The sequence below is a fragment of the Poecilia reticulata genome, linkage group LG3, assembly GCF_000633615.1.
Source record: "Poecilia reticulata strain Guanapo linkage group LG3, Guppy_female_1.0+MT, whole genome shotgun sequence".
Classification (NCBI taxonomy): domain Eukaryota; kingdom Metazoa; phylum Chordata; class Actinopteri; order Cyprinodontiformes; family Poeciliidae; genus Poecilia; species Poecilia reticulata.
The window spans coordinates 15,578,630-15,598,385 of NC_024333.1; the positions used below are offsets into that span (position 1 = coordinate 15,578,630).

Sequence of the window (19,756 nt, forward strand, 5' to 3'; positions counted from 1 at the left end):
AGTTTTGTTTTTCAAGACTTCCTGAGTTATCTTTCTATTTTTGAAAGTTAAATTGAAATATAAATTTGGGTAAATTGGGGAATTGTTTCATTTGTTAGTCAATTTTAAACAACTTTTTCCCAGACACTGAGATGTGTTTCTTGACCCACATAGTCATGTTTGTTTACTTCTGCAAAGCCTTTACAGACCAGCTGCATTTTACTTCTGAAGGCAGTTAACCCTAACCCTAGTATCTTATTTGGGGGTATCAAAGAAAAGGGTTTGGTGCACAAACACATCCAAACAAACAGCTTTCTGATTTTTATTGGTAAAACAGTTTTGAGTGTAGCCTTTATCTTCCACTTTCCATTATATCTTGTTTTATGACCTAACATAACAAAGAAACCACATTGAAGTAACATGACAAAATGTGAAAATGATAAAAGGAATGTGATACTTGGTAATTAGGCACTGCTATGGAAAGGAACAGGAACTAGTAAAGAAAATACAGCATCAAGTTGCAAGGCATAATACATGTGACTTGTTATCCAAGCCCCTATGACTTGAGCTTTTAGGTTGATATCAATCTTTCATTTTTGAGGATGTCAGGTTAAACCCGGATTACTGCAGACCATATATTGAAACAGTGGTTTAAAGTTTATTTCTCTGTTGAGAAAAGCACACAGTGCAAGGCTGATCTTCAAATTAAAATGTTTAAAATAAAATCTTGAAGTTCTCATTTTCAAGGTATATTTCTTGATTAATTTAATGCATATTTTGTGTATGTTCTTTTCTAATGTTGTCTATAGTCTATCTATATCCGTCTTTCATCTATCCATCTATCCATCCATCCATCTCTCTCTCCCCCTCTCCCTCTATCTATCTATCTATCTATCTAGTTTTCACTAAATACCTGAATATGTGTTACTTACTTTCACTGGAAATTAATGGTTCCGTGTTCGCTTGTTTCCTACCGGCAACATATTTTCGCTGCACCGTCCTTCACTTTGCTATGGGGTAAGTTGAGAGTGAAACATTGAATAATAATCGATTTGTCTCAGGAGATGTGATCAAAGGTGGGTTCCGAAATCATTACGCAATCTTCAGATTTTGTTTTCTGTCGGAATGACATTTTTCTGCCCTCCATAATTGTTTACGTTCGTATTTCGATCAGATAAAACGTGCTAGGGTCAACTGCACTGTGTACTGCTGTGGTAATGACAGGTTAAAGGAGCACCAACTCCTGTGCTGTTTTCTCACTGTCACTTTAAATAGCGACCGCATGATCATAAAACCGATCGAGAAATCCTGATAAACGCTGTTTTTGCTTCCACGGCTGTAAGAGTGATCCTCAACTCATCAACTTTTTATTCACATCCCAAGGGGAAATTGGTTTGCAGCAAACAAAAAATAAATAAATTTGTTATTTTTTAATGGCATTCATTCTATTAGTGCAGCACAAGAACACACTAGGAGAAATAACTCATGTCCTTGTGCGTTAAACTTGCTTTATTTTGTTAATTTGCTCCTCACTGCATCTACAGTGACACTGAATTCATTTGTAAAAAGAGCAAAAACATGGTGATTCCTTGTGATCATCTGTTCATGTTTATTGCTTTGCACCCCCAAATGTGCAAGTTTTTATTTTATACCTCTTTTGTCTTTACAATAAAATACTCTGAAGAAATCAACCTTGTAATAACCCAGAATAAATAGTAATGTTTTAATTCTGCTAAAACTAAACAAAAATATTTTTTTCTTATTATTTTCCAGGTTGATGTTTGAGATTAGAATTAGACGGTCAATGCTGTGGATGGAGCCGTCTTGACATGCGAACTCTAGTAGGTTTTGAGGGGGTCATATTTAAACATGCTGTCAGAACTGTTTACCTTCACCAAACACCCTTTACGGTGGACTTTTCTTCACTGGAAAGCAAGTTACTCCAAAAAGATTCACACTTTAGATCCAAGATGGTGGTCACTGGGATTTCCAGTTCACAAAAGCACTTACAGACGGACTACTGCACCATCCTCAAGGACAAATCTGAAACCTGTCTTCACTAGAGCTCCTGGGTTTGGGGAGACACTTGCAATCGTAGACAGCAGTGGGAGCCACAGCTACAAGCAGCTTTACTGCAGCAGCTTAGGTCTTGCCAGTAGAATCAGCACAGCATTAAATTCTGGCTTTGGGTGTCTTGACGGAAGACGAATATCCTTCCTGTGTCCAAATGATGCTTCCTACGTGGTGGCACAGTGGGCGGCCTGGATGAGTGGCGGCACGGCGGTACCGCTTTACCGAAAGCACCCTGTTTCAGAACTGGAGTACATCATCACTGATTCCCAGAGTTCACTGCTGGTGGCAGCACATCCTTATGCAGAGACCCTTGAACCGCTGGCACAGAAGCTGGGGCTTCCATGTCTAACCCTCCCTCCTACATCGGACCTGGACACCTTGGATGACATTGGTACACCTTCAAGAGAAGAGGAGAACGCCAACACGGACTGGGCAGATCGACCGGCTATGATCGTCTACACCAGTGGCACCACGGGCCGTCCCAAAGGGGTTCTGCACACACACAGCAGCATCCAAGCAATGGTAGCTAGTCACCTATGAACCTTTTATTTATTTATTTATTTTTATTGACTTGCATTTATCGCAGATCTGTTTTGAGTGTGAGGTTGATTTTATTGAACACAGTGTCGTAAAAGAATGAACCAATTTATATGAAAAAGAAAATACGATTTTTGCTTTCTTACTACAAGAATCAGCAAATCCAGTGTTTAAGTGCCGCTGTCTTTCAACTTTTGGATCTATCTCGGCTCCCACACCTGAATCAAAATCCTGAGTTACCTCCTTGGCATGTCAGCAGATCTTGGCCATGAACTATTCATTTGATTTAGGAATATTGGAGCAGGAATGCATCCTAAAGTTGCAGAACTGTTGAACTGGAGGACTGGAATTGTAGATCACTGTCTGGAGTGACAGATGGAAAAATCTAGATCAGTGCGGTCAAAACACAAGTTTTTTTTCTTTTTCTCTTTACCAGTTTTAAATGTTTCAGATCATCAACAAAACATATATCATGAAAAAATAACATTACTAAATACAGATTGATGGTGTTAAGGACTAACACTAAATAGAAACGCATGCAACTTTGAAAACAGTGATTAGAAATAGTTTTACTGATTTGTCTGGAGGTTTATCACAGGATTCTCATGCTACATCCACTGTAATTTCAGTATGGATTATGTAATAGGTTTTATAATGTAAATTAATCCTTTTCAATGTTTAGTTTTCGCTCTAAACATTGTTATCTAAGCAGCAAAGTCAGTGGTGGGGACACTGAGATCTCCTTAGTTTATAAGTTGCATAAGTTGCTCCATTCAGAGTAAAACTATATACGTACATCTCACATCTTTTTTAATAAAAAACATTCAGAAACTCATTAGAATTCTGTGTTTATACCATTCAGAGTCCACAGAGAAATAGTCTGAATATTTTTTCAGGCCTATTTGCTTAATGAAATCACCCTGAATAGAGGCAGACCATCGGTTGTCTCTGACTGTCCCAGAAAAATTAGCGAGTGATTGATTTCCTGGAAGTGAAGGCCATCAGGTTGTCAGGATTCTTGGAAGGTGCTGTTGGAAAATTAATTCGAATTAAGAAATATTAAGTTTAGTGTTCCTGGCTTTTGTATCTACAGTCCTGATGGCAATGGAAAGCAGACGGCTGAAAATCCTGCAATTACGTTACTTGAATCACTAAGAGGCACTGAGACAATGTCCTGGTGCGTGATGTTACTTCATCATGAGGCGCTGCACAAAATGCCGTCAATGTTACCAGGAACTGCTGAAAATCAATCCTTTTAGTGTGTGTAATACTTCGCTTTGATCTCGATCGTCTGTGCTGTTGCTCAAAATCCAGAAATATAACAAGTGTGTTTCTTTAAATATCCGATGTTTTCCAGTTAGATCTTGTAGAAAACAACCAATGTTATGCTAGCAACAAGGAGATGAAGATATTTTACCAGCTCACTTTCCCAGTTCAAATACACTGCTATCAAATCCTCTGATATGCTGCCAATATCAGAGGTGCACAGCAACTGATCATGAGATCTGTTGCTTTCTCTCTTTCCTTCACCTGAACAAGAATACTTTGTCATTTTCCAAAGCTCCCGGTGCTGAAGGATCAAATTAAATTAAGTGATTAAATATTTACCCAGCCTTGAACACATTAGCTTTTATATCCTGCAGTTGTAATCTGCTGATTTGCATTTGAAATGGTATTGTGATCGACCGTGTTCAGTTCAAGACAAATAAATAACCTTTGTTCTCATCAGTCTGGAAAGACGAGTTAAAGAAAGATTAAATTACGACCACTGCTTTGAAAATACTTGGTTATAATTTTGTCCTTATTGCTGTTACAGTGTTGTGACTTCATGCCGGGATAAAGTGGCGTAGTCATTTGCTTTCTGAGACATAAAAGATGAATATTACGTTTTTAGTGGTTTTGACTTCACTAATTATTGCCTTTGCTCTATTTGCACATAACGCTGCGATAAATAACTGTTTCAAGCATTAAATAATAATTTAATCTCCAACAAGAGCCTTCCTGGAGGTCAGGGTTTTGACTTGGTGTTGCTCCACACAGCAGATGAAATTTGGGTACATTTACAGAAGAAGTTTAGAAAGATTAGAGATCAAAACCACCGGACAAATTTACAAGACACTGAAGTAAAATGTTGACTAAAGAAATCTGCTGTACCTTGAAAGTATTTCTCAGCGTTCTCTCTCTATATTGTAAATGAAATTTATTCTGCATGAATGCTGAACGCTCACTGGTCTCTTAGGATTTTTTTAAAGACTAACAAGAGTAATGCATCAAACCTGTTAATCTCTTCTAGTTGATATTAAAGCATTTGTTCGTAATTTTCTTTCATATATCACCTTACATGGGTTCTTAAATGTCTGTGGCTTTGAGATGCTGATTTCCTCTCTGTCCTTTCTACCACCGCAGGTCCAGTGTTTGGTTTCTGAGTGGGCGTGGTCTAAAGACGACGTCATCCTCCACACCTTGCCACTCCACCACGTTCACGGGATCGTTAACAAGCTGCTCTGCCCCCTGTGGGTGGGAGCCACCTGCGTCATGCTTCCTGAATTCCAGCCTCAGAAGGTCTGATCCTCTCTGCTGCGGTCTTTAAGTTACACTTTACCTCTGTTGCGCTGTTATGCATTTAAGCATTCTCGACTGTGTTTATATCAGGTCTTTTTCTGTCACTCTTTGTTTTTCACTCTTCATTTTTCAGTCTCCCTGTTTTCGTTTCCCCCCCCTCACTCGTCCTTGTTTCATCTCTTCTCCCTCTTCCCCTTTATAAGCATCTCCTCGTTTTCCCTCTCCTCCTGCTCTCCTCCTGACTGTCAAACTAAGCGGTCGGTGCTCAGTGATGAATTGCCCTGTGTGGCTTTGTATGTGACCAATGCCGACTCACGGCAGGGGCTTAAGCAGCAGATCAATCGATGAGATGACATTGAAGGATGATAGTGCTTATTTGGCCCTGAAAGAGGGGTGAGGTATGTGTGTGTGTGTGTGTGTGGGTAGGAGTTGGTTTAAAATAGGTTACTTGCATCTTTTCTGATAAATACAAGCGTAATTCTTTATTGAAATAGCCAAAAAAGAACATGGAAACACTGATGCATATATCAGTTATTTCTCCCGACCAAAACCAGACCTGCATGCCTAGTTTTGTTTTTCTTCACAGAAAAAAAGACTTTTATTCCCTCCTGAAGCTCCAGTACTTTGATAATGAGAACAATAGTCTTCTGTATGCCGTGAGCTCTTTGAAGGCTAACCTGAGCAGCAGAGTGATCTATTCAATTTAGTCTATTTTAACTTAGAAATAATAATTATATTTGAAAAAAAAAAATCCCACTGCGTGTTATTTTGTAATTAAATAAAACAAATGTACTGTCACAGAACAGGCTGAGGATAACAGCACCTTTTATAATATTCACAGCAGGTGCTGAGATGTAAGAAATTCCAGAAGACGCAGAGATAAGGAGTCGGTGCATTGCATTCCTAAAAGCAACGACTTTTTTTTACAAAGTAACCTTGATGAATGATTGATGAGCACTCAGCCTGGAAAGCCTGAGCTACTCCTTCTGTAGTTCAACTCCAGTTTATATGTCTGAATCTATATTCTGTGTGCCGTCCCTCAGAGCTGGACTGGAGGTCTGATCACAGCGCGCAGTGTAGTTTCAGTGTGCATTAAGGTTAAAGAGAGCAGCATTCATTCTGTGCAAGCCAGCAAAATATTCGACATGTTATGCCACTTGGAGAGTACATTTTTAAATGTCCAATTAAAAGTTTTTTTTATGGTCGTCTTTAAATACATTATAAGGTTTTTTGTTGCAAGAAAATTGAACTACAATTGATATGTTGCGGTGAGTCTGTCGAGTTTTAATGTTTTCGTTCAGATATTCATCTATTCCAGTCTTACTAACTATGAGTGACAGTTTCAATGTGTTGATGTTCATGGCTTTGGTTGATCACAAAACCCATAAAATAAAACAACCAAATGTTTGAGTCCAAATATAGAAGTTTCTCTAGATGTAGACATTAAGCCTTTACAGGCCAACGCCACGTTCCAATTTTTATTCAAGGTCTGACCTATTCAAGTTTGGACAATTTGAAATTTTCTACATTCAACTGCTCTGGGTTTCAGATCAAACATTGATTTTAGGAGAAGCAAATGTCAAGCAGGTTCCTTAATTCCCAAAGAATAAAAATAGATTGTGAAATTTTTACTAACACCAAAAAATAAACAAAGTGCTGTTTTATGGATTAAAAAAATGAATATTTTGAGTTTCTTTGTACAAAAGGGTGGGGGGAGATTAAGTAAATATTCTTCCTGTCAGTCTCAGGTCAACAATAATAATGTAAAAAAGCTTTTACTTCAGATTTTCTTTGTCCAAAAAAAAAGGCTAAACTTAGATTTCAAATGTGACAGATGTTGAAGAAAGTTTCTGCTCCTATAATCGTTCACTTGGCGGTGATGGGAGGCTTTTGGTTTTGCTCTTGTCGACATCGTTGCTGATGTGGGGTGGTGTCTGGGTTTGGAGCCTTTGGGGTGTCCAACGCCAGGGGGCGCCGTGACCCCCGACCGTGTGGAGCTGCGGTGGCTTCGCGAGGTGAATTTTGGCAGCTGCATGCAAGGCTTTTAGGGTGTCACTCTACAGCAAAAGCCATAATGCTCCACTTGTGAAGGTAAATTTGCTGCTGTTCTCCTGGACCCTGGGACAACAATCCTGATTGCTGCCCTGCCAGACAGTGACAATCTTTATTAAAAGGGATACCATAAAGCCGATCTCGACAGTTCCACAAATACTTCTTGCAACGTTGCGTCTTCAGACCAGTCGAGAAAATTAGAAAGACTGATTATTTCTAAAGTGCTTAACTGATTGTAAAAAAAGTAGCAAGTATAAAACATTATTCCAAGCTGTGTCAGCTTGTCCTAGAATGGGTAAAGTTTTGATGAGCTGATACTGAGTTGAGTCGGGCTCCCACGTTCAAAGCCGAGCTTCCAACAAGGCAAAGTTGTTTAGGATGCAGGCTGCAGCTTTGGGTTCTCAGTAGATCTCGTCCCCTAGGTGGAGACCAGCTCCTTGATAGACATAAATTACTTTCCCCTCTCCTCTGGAGTGAACTTGGTGGAAGCGCTTCAGTGCACTTGACAGACCCCACCCAGAGTGGTCAGAGCACGCTCAGTTAATAACTCTTCTCTCTGTATGACAACAGGTTTAGTCTTGATGCTCTCCAGCTTTTAGATCAGCTTCTGATGATGTTATCAACTCAATATCTTATTCTTCATGTGTTTGTTATAGTTGTTTATTAGAGGTAAAAAAAAAAAAACACTCAGGTGAGGTTTCATGGATAATAGACTAGGTGAGTCAATGATGAGGTTATTTGAAGGAAAAAGTGGAAGCACATTACAGAGTATCTGGTGTCACTGAAAGTGGAAGTGATGATAGGAGAGTCTGCATTTTTCCCCGTGTGAGTACATATACAGGTATGTATATGGGAGAGACTGCAGGGGCAGCGGAGCAAGAAATTACAAAATGTAGAGAGAAGGTAACTGAATGTTAGATAGCAAGAGAGAAAAAAAAATATGAGGGAAGGATGTGGGGTCAGGGAAGGTAGTGGGGAATGAAGATGAAGCACTTGGGAAATTAAAGCAGAATGAACACAGGAGAAGTGAAGATAAGTAAAGTGAAATGAGAGGGGAGTGAAAGAGGAGCATTCTTCTCCCTACAGAAGGAGAGAAACTTCAGAGAAGCTGTTTTTCATCTTGTCCTTCCATCTCCTGCACTGACGGGTCCTCACAGACGTTCAGGGCGTGCGTGGAAAAAGTGATATTTTTGTCATATTCTAAAGGCATTTGAAAATGTGCAAGTCCTCCATTACAGTTGTAAAGGGATTTTTTTTTGTGGACAGCTATAAAATGACTGCCATGAGTGATGACGATGAATTGATAGCCAAACCTTTAGTGGGGTGTATTTGAAATGTTAAAGTGAAGCTTCACAGTTAATTATGTGGTTCAGCATTTTTTTTACACCCCAGTTTAAATCATGTCGCCGTTCAGCCATCAAGGCTCACATGGAAAAGAAATTGTGATATTTGTGAGTGTAGAAAAAAAAAAGAGATATCAATACTTGTTTCTGGTACAATTGTGTTCTCTGATACTTAAATATCACGATGAAACTACCCTGATTAGATAAAGTAGGGATTAGAATAATTAAACTCTATGTTGATTTATGGGTAAATCATTCTAACATCGTTATGAATTCAATTAGTGGTATGACAAAATTCACAAAGCTGCTTTTCAGCCAACAAATACCTCATAAAAAGCCTCTCTGAAGTGGTTATTTTTGAGGTGTCTATTCTTTAACGTCTAAATTATTGTTTTCTAGTGTGCATTATGACAGATTTTCTTTTTATGTTAAAATGCAGACATTCTTAACTTCACCCATTTGTCGAAAGTGGCGGTGCAGCAGGTCTTTGTTTTGGTCGTTGTTGCTGCTCTGCCCTTCAGCAGCTGGCGTTTTCCCTCCTCCTGACCTTTACAAAGCTTGACTTTTTTTGTCTTTTTCTGACATTGTGTTGACAGATTTAATATGAGGCTGCCGTGGACTTTACTCTGCCATTTACATCAAATGAAAGGGGGAAAAAAAAATGTCATTTTTTTTCTGCAGCACTAATGGAATAAATCTGGATGTTATAATTTAGTTTTCATTGCCCCTTTGTTGCAGTCGCCGCTTCTCTCTTAACCTTTCCTTATCATTTTCCTTTTCTCCCTTTTCAGCGATGCATTCTCCTTATCTCGGCCTGACTCGTTCTCTCTCTGCGTGTCCCCAGGTGTGGGAGATGCTCCTGAGCTTCAAGGCTCCAGTGGTTAATGTGTTCATGGCCGTGCCAACTATTTACTCAAAGCTCATCCAGTACTATGATCAGCACTTCACACAGCCTCATGTCAAGGATTTTGTCAAAGCGGTTTGCAAGGAGAGAATCAGGTACTTATCTTGGGGTCGTCTAAAACTGATTATTATCCAAAAAAAAGTTGGAAGGTTGTAGAAAATGTAAAGCTGCTTTCGCACAATTTCTTATGTTTTTACATTGTTTAATATAAAATTATTGTTATCTCGGTCCAAATTTGAAGGAATTGAGGACAATTAATGAAAGATCCAGTCCTGTCTTATCCAGTCCTGTCATATCTAATAATGCCTCCTCTTTATATATATATATATATATATATATATATATATATATATATATATATATATCATCTGTGTCAGTACTGTGCTTCTCCATGAAGACAAAATCGTTTATGTTTTTCTGTGGTCTCGCCATGTTTTTTTTTTTCTGGCTAATTGATCGTAAGCCTATCAGTGACTGAAAGGTCATTGTTCCATCCACAGTGTCTGAGTGCCCTCAAGTGGTCAATTAGTTATTTTGTAGTTAATCAGAAAAAGGTTGGACTGCCCCAGGCATGTCAGCCACTCCAAGCTTTCAGCAGGCAGAGATGACTGAATCTTCACTGGTGTAGACTGGGCGTCTGCATAGCATAGCAAAAGAATAAATAACTTACAAACTTACAAAACTTACAAAACTTTTGTTAACTTACAAAAGTGTAATTAAAGTTATTTGTGATCTGTATTTCTCTGTATTATATTCCGTTTACAGTCTGTTTTTTTTTTTTGGGGGGGGGGTTACATATGTAAAAATTTATTTTAGGAAAACACCAAAAATAAGTCCTATTTTTACTTGAATTTAAGATTCAATATATTTCCAAAACATCGGTTTTATTCACCAATTTTACACTCTTCCTCTGTTTTCGGCTTAGTTTTTGTGAATGCTACTGGGTTACAATCAGTTTTTTTTTTTAAATCTATTATAAATGAATATGGTTCAACATCCATCATAGAAAAATTATCTTAGTGTATTTTGCTAATCTTTTTTGGGAGACAATCATGTCTCTCCAACTCTGTGTGATGTAAACAGAAATATGCAATATTGTGAAGTTTGTTTAAGAGAATAATCTGTAGACTATTAAAGACTATTAAAATAATACAGTAACCTATCAGACTAATAAAACCACTAAAGTCGTTTTCTTCAGTATCAGAACTCAACAGACTCACAACACTTCTTTAGGCTCTCTTTTATTGTCGCTCTCAATGTCACTTTCATCTCGGGGCAAATTCGCCCGTTAGCTTGTGCTGTCCTCTTCATCACACAGCAGTCCAGTCTTTCCAAACCTGTTGTTAAAAGCTGTATATTAGCCGTATCGCAGTATTCAAAGCATGTGGAAAAAGTAGCGGTTTGTTGTCCAGATATTACAGTGGTACGCCCAAGATTGAGTCAAAGTTTGTCATCTTTTTTAACTTCTTAGATACTTGAGCTGATTTAGTTTTTGTTGATTTACTGCACAGTAAGGGTGACATTTTGTCATTAATTGGTGCTTCCAATTAATTTAAGGGTTGTGAAGTTCCTTAAACTGTTTCAATGAGCCTTCATCAAAACAGCTGCTGCAGGCACATCGACAGACACTGGGATTAAAAGGGAAACAATTACTAGTATACTGTTACTCTTAATGCTACATGTATAGCACACGCTATTAGCTTCTGTACTAAGACGTGGGCTCTTTTTATTAAATCCATAGTGCATCCATACCGTTTGGTTATTTTTTATTTTTTTTAGTGGTTGTGTTGTTTCTACTGATTTCATTTTATTTTATTGCCTTTCTGCTGACAATATTTTATTCCTTGTCCTGCTGTAATTTATATGTCTTTCCCCCTGAGAAATCGATAGCTTTATTTGGAGGTTTCTGTTTTTTCCCCTCTATCAGATTGATGGTTTCAGGCTCAGCTGCTCTGCCTCTGCCCACCCTGCAGCGCTGGGAGGAGATCACAGGACACATGCTGCTGGAACGCTACGGCATGACCGAGATCGGCATGGCACTGTCCAACCCTCTGAAGGGCCCGCGGATCGCAGGTACGGAGGCTCGGTTGCGTCCAAATTGTTCTTTTAATTACATTTTTTTTAGACGTGCAAAGTTCCTCAAATACTTGCATTTGTAGTTTTGTAAATTCATTCATAAAAAATTAAGAGTGTAGAGGATTGTTTATGTCTTCGTCTTTACTGTTGAACAAATTGTCTTCAGAAAATGTAAAGGTTTCTAGAAATAAAAGTCAGGAATTAGTCAAAAAAAAAAAAAGAAAAGCTTATAGAGAAGGAGTTTTACCATAATGTAAGATAGTTTAACCTTTGAATGGATGGGCTCCCGTATTGAGGAATCTTTAACTTAACATTCATGTTCATGGAAATGATTGATCATTAAATGAAATTATATAAAACCTCATTAAGTTTTACTTCCAAATAAGTAGGATGTTTTTCATTCATGTCTGCCTGTGACAAACCAAAATGTTTACATTTGTCCTACTTAAATCCCATATGTTCACATTATGTCCAAGAAAAGTTTTCTATTTGAAATATTTCCAAAATTCCATTAAATGTTCAGCCTCTTTGCAAAATCAGAGAAAAGTGTGATCACAATAGAAGTGCTATATAAATGTATAACTTCAATTGCTTCTGTAGAGGTAAGAGTGTTGAATGAGTGATGATTTGTTATGTAACCACCACTGTTGTCATTCAGCTGCTGCGCTCTCTAAAACCATCTGTATTTCAGCTATTCAGGAATCAATTCTTTAGCCGTAACAACATTAATCCTAAGGAGAAAATGCGATCGGTGCTCCCTAATAAGACATCGTCTCACAGACTACCAGTTGTACGTTGTGTTTGCGTGCAGAAGCGGGTTCGTCTCATTCCACTCTGTTCTATATCGTTAAATTTTTAAGAATCCTTCCTCGAGCATTTCTGCTTTGTGTGTTTTGTTTATCACGAGCAGTTTTCTCTGTTGTCATGTCAGGTAAAAATCCCTCAATCCCAACTTCACCTCCCTCACTCTCACAAATAAAAGCTAGATCTAAAAATGAGGTCAGACTCGTGTTGTTTGCTCTCATCCCCTGTCTTCACCTGTCATCCTCTCTTCTTCTCCTTCCTCGCCATCTCCATCCCCAGTCAACAACTATTGTACAGGTAAAGCTAATTAGCTTGCAAGTGGATTGGGTAATCCTCTGTCTGCTCCCTTGTTGTGGTTTTGTTTTGTTTATTTGTTGTTTGGCAAAAACTGAGCAGGCTGTTTGATTCCTCTCAGGTGATTATTAGGGATGTCTTTAAGAAGTCTGCGGTTGTATTGATGTTTCGCCGCCTCGGTTGTGTGCGTGCGTGCGTGCGTGCGTGCGTGCGTGCGTGCGTGCGTGCGTGCGTGTAGGAGTGAGCTTGTGCCTGTTTCAGTGGGTGTGATCCCGTCTCATCTTTAAGTAGGTTAAAACAGATCAATAGCGACCACAGGAACCACTCTTCCAAGAGGAGTGAGCCGAAGCCGTCCTCTCCCTCATCCTAACACCTGCTTTACTTTCTTTTTTTTATGCACACAACCAACCATGTGAAACATAACAAAAATGCACTTTATTCACAGAAATTTATAAATTAATTTCCACGTACTTAAATCATCAGACTGGCCTAAATTTGCTGCATATTTGTGCCGTTTTAAAGCCTGTTAACAATAGTTGTGCTTTCTAGGTCATGTTTCCCTTGTCGAGATGTAAGCATGCAGGATTATTTCATACTCGTTTGATCCATCTTCTGTATTATCTAACTCTGCTGCCCCTTTCTTATTTATTTATTTTTTTACATTTTTTTTGCTCTAATTTTGGTTTTCTGTCCCTTTTTTTTGGTCCTCTAGTTTCCATAACACATTTTCACATCAAACTCATGTTCATTAGCTTGGTAATGGATGGTGGCTGAAAATCATGACAGCTAATATAAAGATAACGAGAAGAAGAAGCAGATGAAGAAATGTGGTTCTGCGTAGCAGTATTTGTGAGTAGGATGGACATTTTTCTTCAGCACAACTAACTCTGGAAGAAGTTAGAAAAAATCTCTCTTCAAACTTCCCCATCAGCCTTTGCTTTAAACATAACTAGATTGTAGATCAACGTAGTTATGTATGGTGGTTATGTAGTGAGTGTGTCTATTGGTTTTTAATATTTGTTTTGCTTTCATATTGTCATCTAAGAGACCATGATGGGAAGTTCTTCAATGTCTCACTATCTGCTAGTGTTTGTTGAATAGCAGTGGAGTAAAACTCTAAGGCCAAACTGTCTGCCAGACATAAATCAGTGGGAAGATTTTTATTTTCAGAAAAGTTTATTTTTTCTTGTGGTTTTGTTATATATATTTTTGCCTGATATATAAAAGAAACTCAATCTTGTTAAAGTAAAAAAATAAAAGGGCAGAACAGGACTAAAAAAGACACTCCAGTGTCAGTTGATAACAGATCCAGTTGTGGAGAGTGAAGAGGTTATACATTTATTTAGCTTTTTTTTTTTTAAAGTACCCTTTCTTTGAAGTGAAAGGGAACTTGGGTCCCTTTCATTGCAAAGCATCTTTGCAGTTTGATTTTTCTAATTTCAATGTTTTATTTAGGATTCTCTAAAAGCGTAATTTGACTTTTGAACAGCATTTGCCACCGATGAACAACTTCAGCTGCAAAAGTGTAGAAATATTTGTTAGGAGACAGTGAAACTATTGCACAAAACAGCTTGTTTTGTTGCACATCTCTCCAGTTGCTGAAACGGTGATGCAACTGTGTCGATCTCTACTTTATTCTGTCAGACCATCTGACCTCCTATTTTCTTATTTTTAGACATTGCAGCAGGTGAAATACAGAGACTTCGGTTTGTGTTTATGTGAAACTTCATATAGATCGATGAGCAAACATCCACATGTAACAACAGACTCAACAAGAATAAAAAAATAATATGCTTGAATTTATAAGTTTCTGATATAAGGGTTTAAGCTTCGTCCTGAAAAATATTGGGTTTATGTCATTTGTTGACAGTCTGACCTCCATCATGTATAATAATTATTAAACCAGCTTACATTTTAGGACTTAATTAACTTAACATCAGTTTTTCCCGAGCTTTAAGCGCTGTTTGGACTAAGACTTTGTCAGATTCGGTTCGCCTGACCTCATGACTCGGACTTGTTAATGACCCTGGTAATCCATTGGAAGTGGTCTGGTTACTTTTGTGCTCAGTGGGTTCTCGTATTGATCCATTCAACTCCAGTCCCTCATTCAGGACCTGAATTGATTAGATCAATATGAAGTGAGAAACTCATTCTGTAATCAGGACCTGAGCTGCTCTTCATTTGGAGAGCCGTTGTCTCTGAAATCGTGTCGCGGCCCAAGGCGATGAGCTCGAACACACTCATCTAGACAAACGGACGGAGAACAGCTCCGAGACCTTTCTGGTTCACTCGCTGATATAATTACTTAACTTTAAAGGTCACATTTGCAAACACGCAAGGTTGGAAAATGCAGGCGATGTCAGTGAATCTGGGAACAGATAATATTTCATTTGTACACAGTTTTTACAGCAGGTTATTGTGTTTGTTTGCTTGTCAAATCGGACTCGTTTTTGCAGTTGTTCTTCGGTGAAAGAGCCTGTCAGGCACTCAGCAGTAGTTAAGACTGAAGGAATAAATTGCACTGTGCAGCCAGATGCTTTGTGCAGAAGAAAATAAGTGCAACCCAAGACAAATGTCCCAACTGTTCTATTATTTTAGCTTTTCTTGATGTTAAAGAGGGAAAAAAAGCTGCATCAGGCATGGCCCAGAAATTCCCATTACTGTCAAAGTGAGCCGGCTTGTGTTGACTGAGACGAATTGCTTCCAGTTTTACAAGCTCAGCAAACCTTTTAGTGACCAGTTATGCCCAGAGGATGGAGGTTAATGTCATCTTGGAGGAGCAGACTGCCTGCTACTTGAGAAATGCTTAACTGAAGGTTGTCAGTGAACACTTTGTCATTTATTCTCCTTTTTGAGTTTTTTTTTTTTTTTTTAGAAAAAAAAATCATATTCTTTTTTTTTTGCATGCTTTTTGTTTCAACGTTGACAGGAGCTGTTGGGCTGCCTCTTCCAAATGTAGAGGTTCGACTTGTCATGAATGACACAACCAACACCATGATTGCTGTAGGGAATCACAAAGAGACTCAGGTAAATCAATATGAGTAGTTATAATGAAGCAATCCATCCACAGACAGGTTTTAAATAAAAAGTATTCTAACATGACTTTAAAAGCTTTTCAGGAATCTGTATATGTTCAGATTATGTGTAGCGCCTCTACATATAATATATACTAGACAGGAGGAAGTCATAATAACACATCATTCTAACTTTAAAATATTTATGGCAAATAAAAACAAGGCACGGTTTACATGTGTCTAACTCGAATTTGACTTTAATGCTTTTGTGTTGCACATGAAAATTCACTAAGCAAAGCACGGACAACCTTAAAACCAATTTACAAAGTAGTAATAAAACTAATGAGTACTACAATGTGTTTTAATCATTACACTGTAAAAATACATTTTCAACTGAAAGCTTGTTAGAACGTCCTTCAACATTTCGAAGCTATTCAGAAAAAAAGTAGTAAAGGCAACTTTTTTCTTATTTTTTAAGGTTGCATCAACCAATTAAATCATTTGACAGTTTCTCATTTTTTCTTTTTTCTAAATAAATATTCTACCAGCTCTTTGGTAGAAGTTGTACTTTTGAATCCCTCTAAAATATTACAAGATATTACAACATTATTTCCATGTATCAAACCCTTATTTAGACATGACCCTTCTCAGCTTAATGAGCAGTAAAGGTTCCCTGCCTGGGGTCATTGCAGATATATTAATGTATGTAAGGACAGACGCCTTCATTTAAGTTCACACACGGCTCATCTGTTATTTGTTCTCCTTTCTGTGGTGGAGTTATTTAAATCCAAGGTGATGTCTGCTCATCTAATAATCTGTTTTCAGCTGTTCAAAGCAACATCAGAAAGCTTGCTGGTAACTTGACTTTTGGACTGCTAGTTATTATAAAAAAAATACTTGCACTGCTAAAAAGAAACACTACTCTCTAGCTTGAAAAGGAGGTTGGTTTATATGACAGCCTCAGGCAGATTATTAAACTTGTTTAAGCCACTCTCTGGTCCATTCAGACATTTTTTTTCTTCTCTTTCTCTTTTCTCTGTTTTGAATATCTCACAGGTACGTCCGGGCCTTGAGGGGAAAGAGGGCGAGTTGCTGGTGCGAGGTCCGTCTGTTTTTAAGGAATACTGGAACCGACCTCAGGAGACCAGAGAGGCTTTTACTGATGACGGCTGGTTCAAAACGGGTACCAAACCGTCTTTCCTCTTCCCGTGCCACACTTCCTTATCATTATGCTCATTCACACACTCTCTGGGGAAAAAAAGGGGATTACATGCTTCTAACAGTTGCAGCTAACATGATCTGTGCAGTCGGAGCAATTCACTGCAGGAGGAGAGATGGAGAAGCTTTTAACTCATGTCACAAGCTGGACTTTCATTTGAGACACGTAAAAACCAGGAGAGCAGTTCAGGTGATAAACACACACTTTAGGCTTGTGTGAATGGTGTGTGTGCTCACATTTTAGGGCACTATGAGGGAGTGATAAATGGAGTATGTGTGTTTTTGGCGCTACAGGGCATTTTTCCTCCTAAGTGGCTGTGACTGCTCTGGGTCTTCAGGAACCAAGTAGAGCTCTCTGCCTCGACTTTTTATTTTTATTTTTTTCCCTTCTAGTATGTGTGTGTGGTAGCATAGAGAGAAGCTGTCATCTGAGGCTTTTCCTCCCTGCAGGCCACCACTTCTGTCTTCGGCCCCGAAAAGGAGCCGTGTTTCACTGCAAAGCCACTTAGAGACATGCTTTAACCTGGCACAGGAAGGATTTGTGGGGTGCAGGGGGTCGAGAAGGGCAGATGCAAGTGGAGTTCTTACAGACGGAGTAATTTTTGAGCTTGGAGATGTGGCTGCCGGGGATTTTTGAAAGAGCCTCGCACAAAGACGGAGGAGGAGGAGTCAGACGGGACGGAAACTGGGGTGGCGGTGGGAAGGCAGCGCGAAAGGATGGAGTGATTGAGAGCAGAGCAGGGCCAGGCAGTCGGGAGAGAAGGGCAAAGTGTGTTTAATTGGCTTTGCAGGCTGGAAGGACAGAGATCCAGAGCACAGCACGTTGCTGTCACACTCCATTACAGCCAGCGGTCACATAATGAGAGCCACTGCAATCAGCTCCCCACAGACCGGTCCCTCAAGCCGCACCGCCACAGACACTGTGTGGACCGCTCTGTAGGAAGCTATCTGACATCTTCCTTAGCCACCCAGCTCTTACAGCCTCATCATGCACACACACACACACACACACGCATACACACGCACACACACACACACACACACACACACACACACACGGTTTTATGAAGTAGGAGGAATGCTTAAACATCCAAGGTTCAAGGAGAATGCTTTTCTTTTTTTTTTTGCTTTTTATGCTTTGATTTGTGAGTTAAAGCACTCACAAATCTCACATCCTTTCACTTAATTTCAAAGTTTAAAAGCGAGTAACCGAGCTTGAGATTTGTTTTATGATTAGCATCCAAAGGCGACGCGAGGATTCAGATGCGCAGACGCCACCGACATCGCCGGCGTGTGTCAGGGGGGCAAAACAGTTTTTGGCTTCGTAGCTGTGTGAAGTAAAACAAAGATCACTTTTATGAAGAGTCACGTTTAATAATCTACAGCTGTAGTGGCTGTTTTATTGATGGGAACATATCAACACATCTATTACACAGAGAAATGTGTACAGTTGTAAAAATATATATATTGTAATTTTATTTTAGCTTTGAATTCATATTACTGTTAAAAAAATGCTTGGAAAGAAATGGTGCCTTGCAAAAGTATTGACATCCATTGAACTCTTTAGGGATTTTTTTTTCCGAGTCAGTAGTTTGTTCAGTTATATTTTCCCACTTTCCAGTAAGTTTGTCAGGGTTATACCTTCTTTGTGTGAGTATTTGGAGAGAGAAGCATTTCAGACAATCTGAAGTGTCTTTCTTAGCTTCTTGTCACCCCTCACTACCTCATACCTTTTACCCTTACACCTCTTTCTTACACCTCGTTTCAAACTTGACACTTACAGACTGGAGCTTGAACTTGAGAATTCACTTGATCTTTTATTACCCTCACATATGTAAGGTTAGAGAGGATGTCTCAGACTTTTTCAACATCCTCCTTGGTGATCTGTGAATGGATGGGTGCTGATTTGTATGGTTTTGACTTAAAATTAGGGTGGTAATGACTTCTTATGGTGAAATATAACATTTGTTGTCTATTTGAAGGCTATTTCACAAAGTCCTGTCCAGGTATCGTCACCGTGAAGAATGAAACTATGAAGCTACTTTCACATATTTTTTGTGACAGAATTTTGGTTACCACGTAGAACATAATTTATTGTGCCTGTGTAACGAAGACAATATTGCTGCAGATTAACCATAAAGTTAGCATCTAATTTGTTGGATTCAAATTGATTGTAAACTGAAGCTTATTCTGCCAATGAAGATAAAACAGTTATATTTTCAACATAAGAGCCATGTAGGCTCCTGCTTGGAAACTTAGTAGTGCTTAGAGAGCTCTAGTCTGAGTCTACATTGATCTCTGATTGTTTAAAACAATATTTTTCAAGTTTATGAAACCTTTATTCTATAGGTAAAAAAACACAAAAAACAGAATCCAAACTACATACTTAAACAGGCATAAAAGCTTTTTTTTTCTTTTTCTTTTTTAAGACCATAAATTTGTGATCATGAGAGTTTGTTGTATTAATGCACCGCTACACTTCAAGTATCACTGTGAACACAAAACAATATAATTAACAAACTAATGGCATTTAAAACAGCAATTATAATATATCCCACATATGCGTGGGAAACATTAAACATTCCTATGATTTGAAATGTGACATCAGTGTTGGGAAAGCTGGTTGGCGTTAAACCATTTCTTTAAAAATACGTTAAAATCAACTCTGAATGTCCAGCTCCGTTACACTCACCGGGACTGCAACTTAAAACTGAGTTTCTCTGAGCCGGAAGAGCAAAGACGGCTTGAACTCTTTCATCGAAGAGGATGTCGGCGCTGTGTGGCTGGCACAAAGTAAAAGATAAAGTCTGACAAGAGCGTAGGGCTGACAAGGTGAATAAAAAGCCGGGGTAAACAAGACGGCAGAAGAACAGCGCGGCCGGAGCGTGGGACTTCAGATC

The 19,756-nt window shown here is 38.7% G+C and overlaps 1 protein-coding gene across 3 annotated transcripts in view; it reads left to right on the plus strand.

Moving 5' to 3' along the window:
* Positions 1–941: 941 nt before the first annotated feature.
* acsf3 (acyl-CoA synthetase family member 3) overlaps positions 942–19,756 on the plus strand; it is a 33,264-nt gene continuing 14,449 nt past the window's right edge. The window contains exons 1-8 of one of the 3 annotated variants that reach the window (XM_008405121.1): positions 942–996; positions 1,753–2,574; positions 4,996–5,151; positions 9,391–9,545; positions 11,378–11,523; positions 12,610–12,627; positions 15,554–15,651; positions 16,695–16,821. In XM_008405121.1, the coding sequence (XP_008403343.1) occupies positions 1,849–2,574; positions 4,996–5,151; positions 9,391–9,545; positions 11,378–11,523; positions 12,610–12,627; positions 15,554–15,651; positions 16,695–16,821 (1,426 nt within the window). In that variant the 5' untranslated portion in view covers positions 942–996; positions 1,753–1,848. Of the gene's footprint in view, positions 1,056–1,752; positions 2,575–4,995; positions 5,152–9,390; positions 9,546–11,377; positions 11,524–12,609; positions 12,628–15,553; positions 15,652–16,694; positions 16,822–19,756 lie in introns of all 3 variants that reach the window. The other 2 variants (XM_008405120.1, XM_008405122.1) reach the window with 2 other exon arrangements.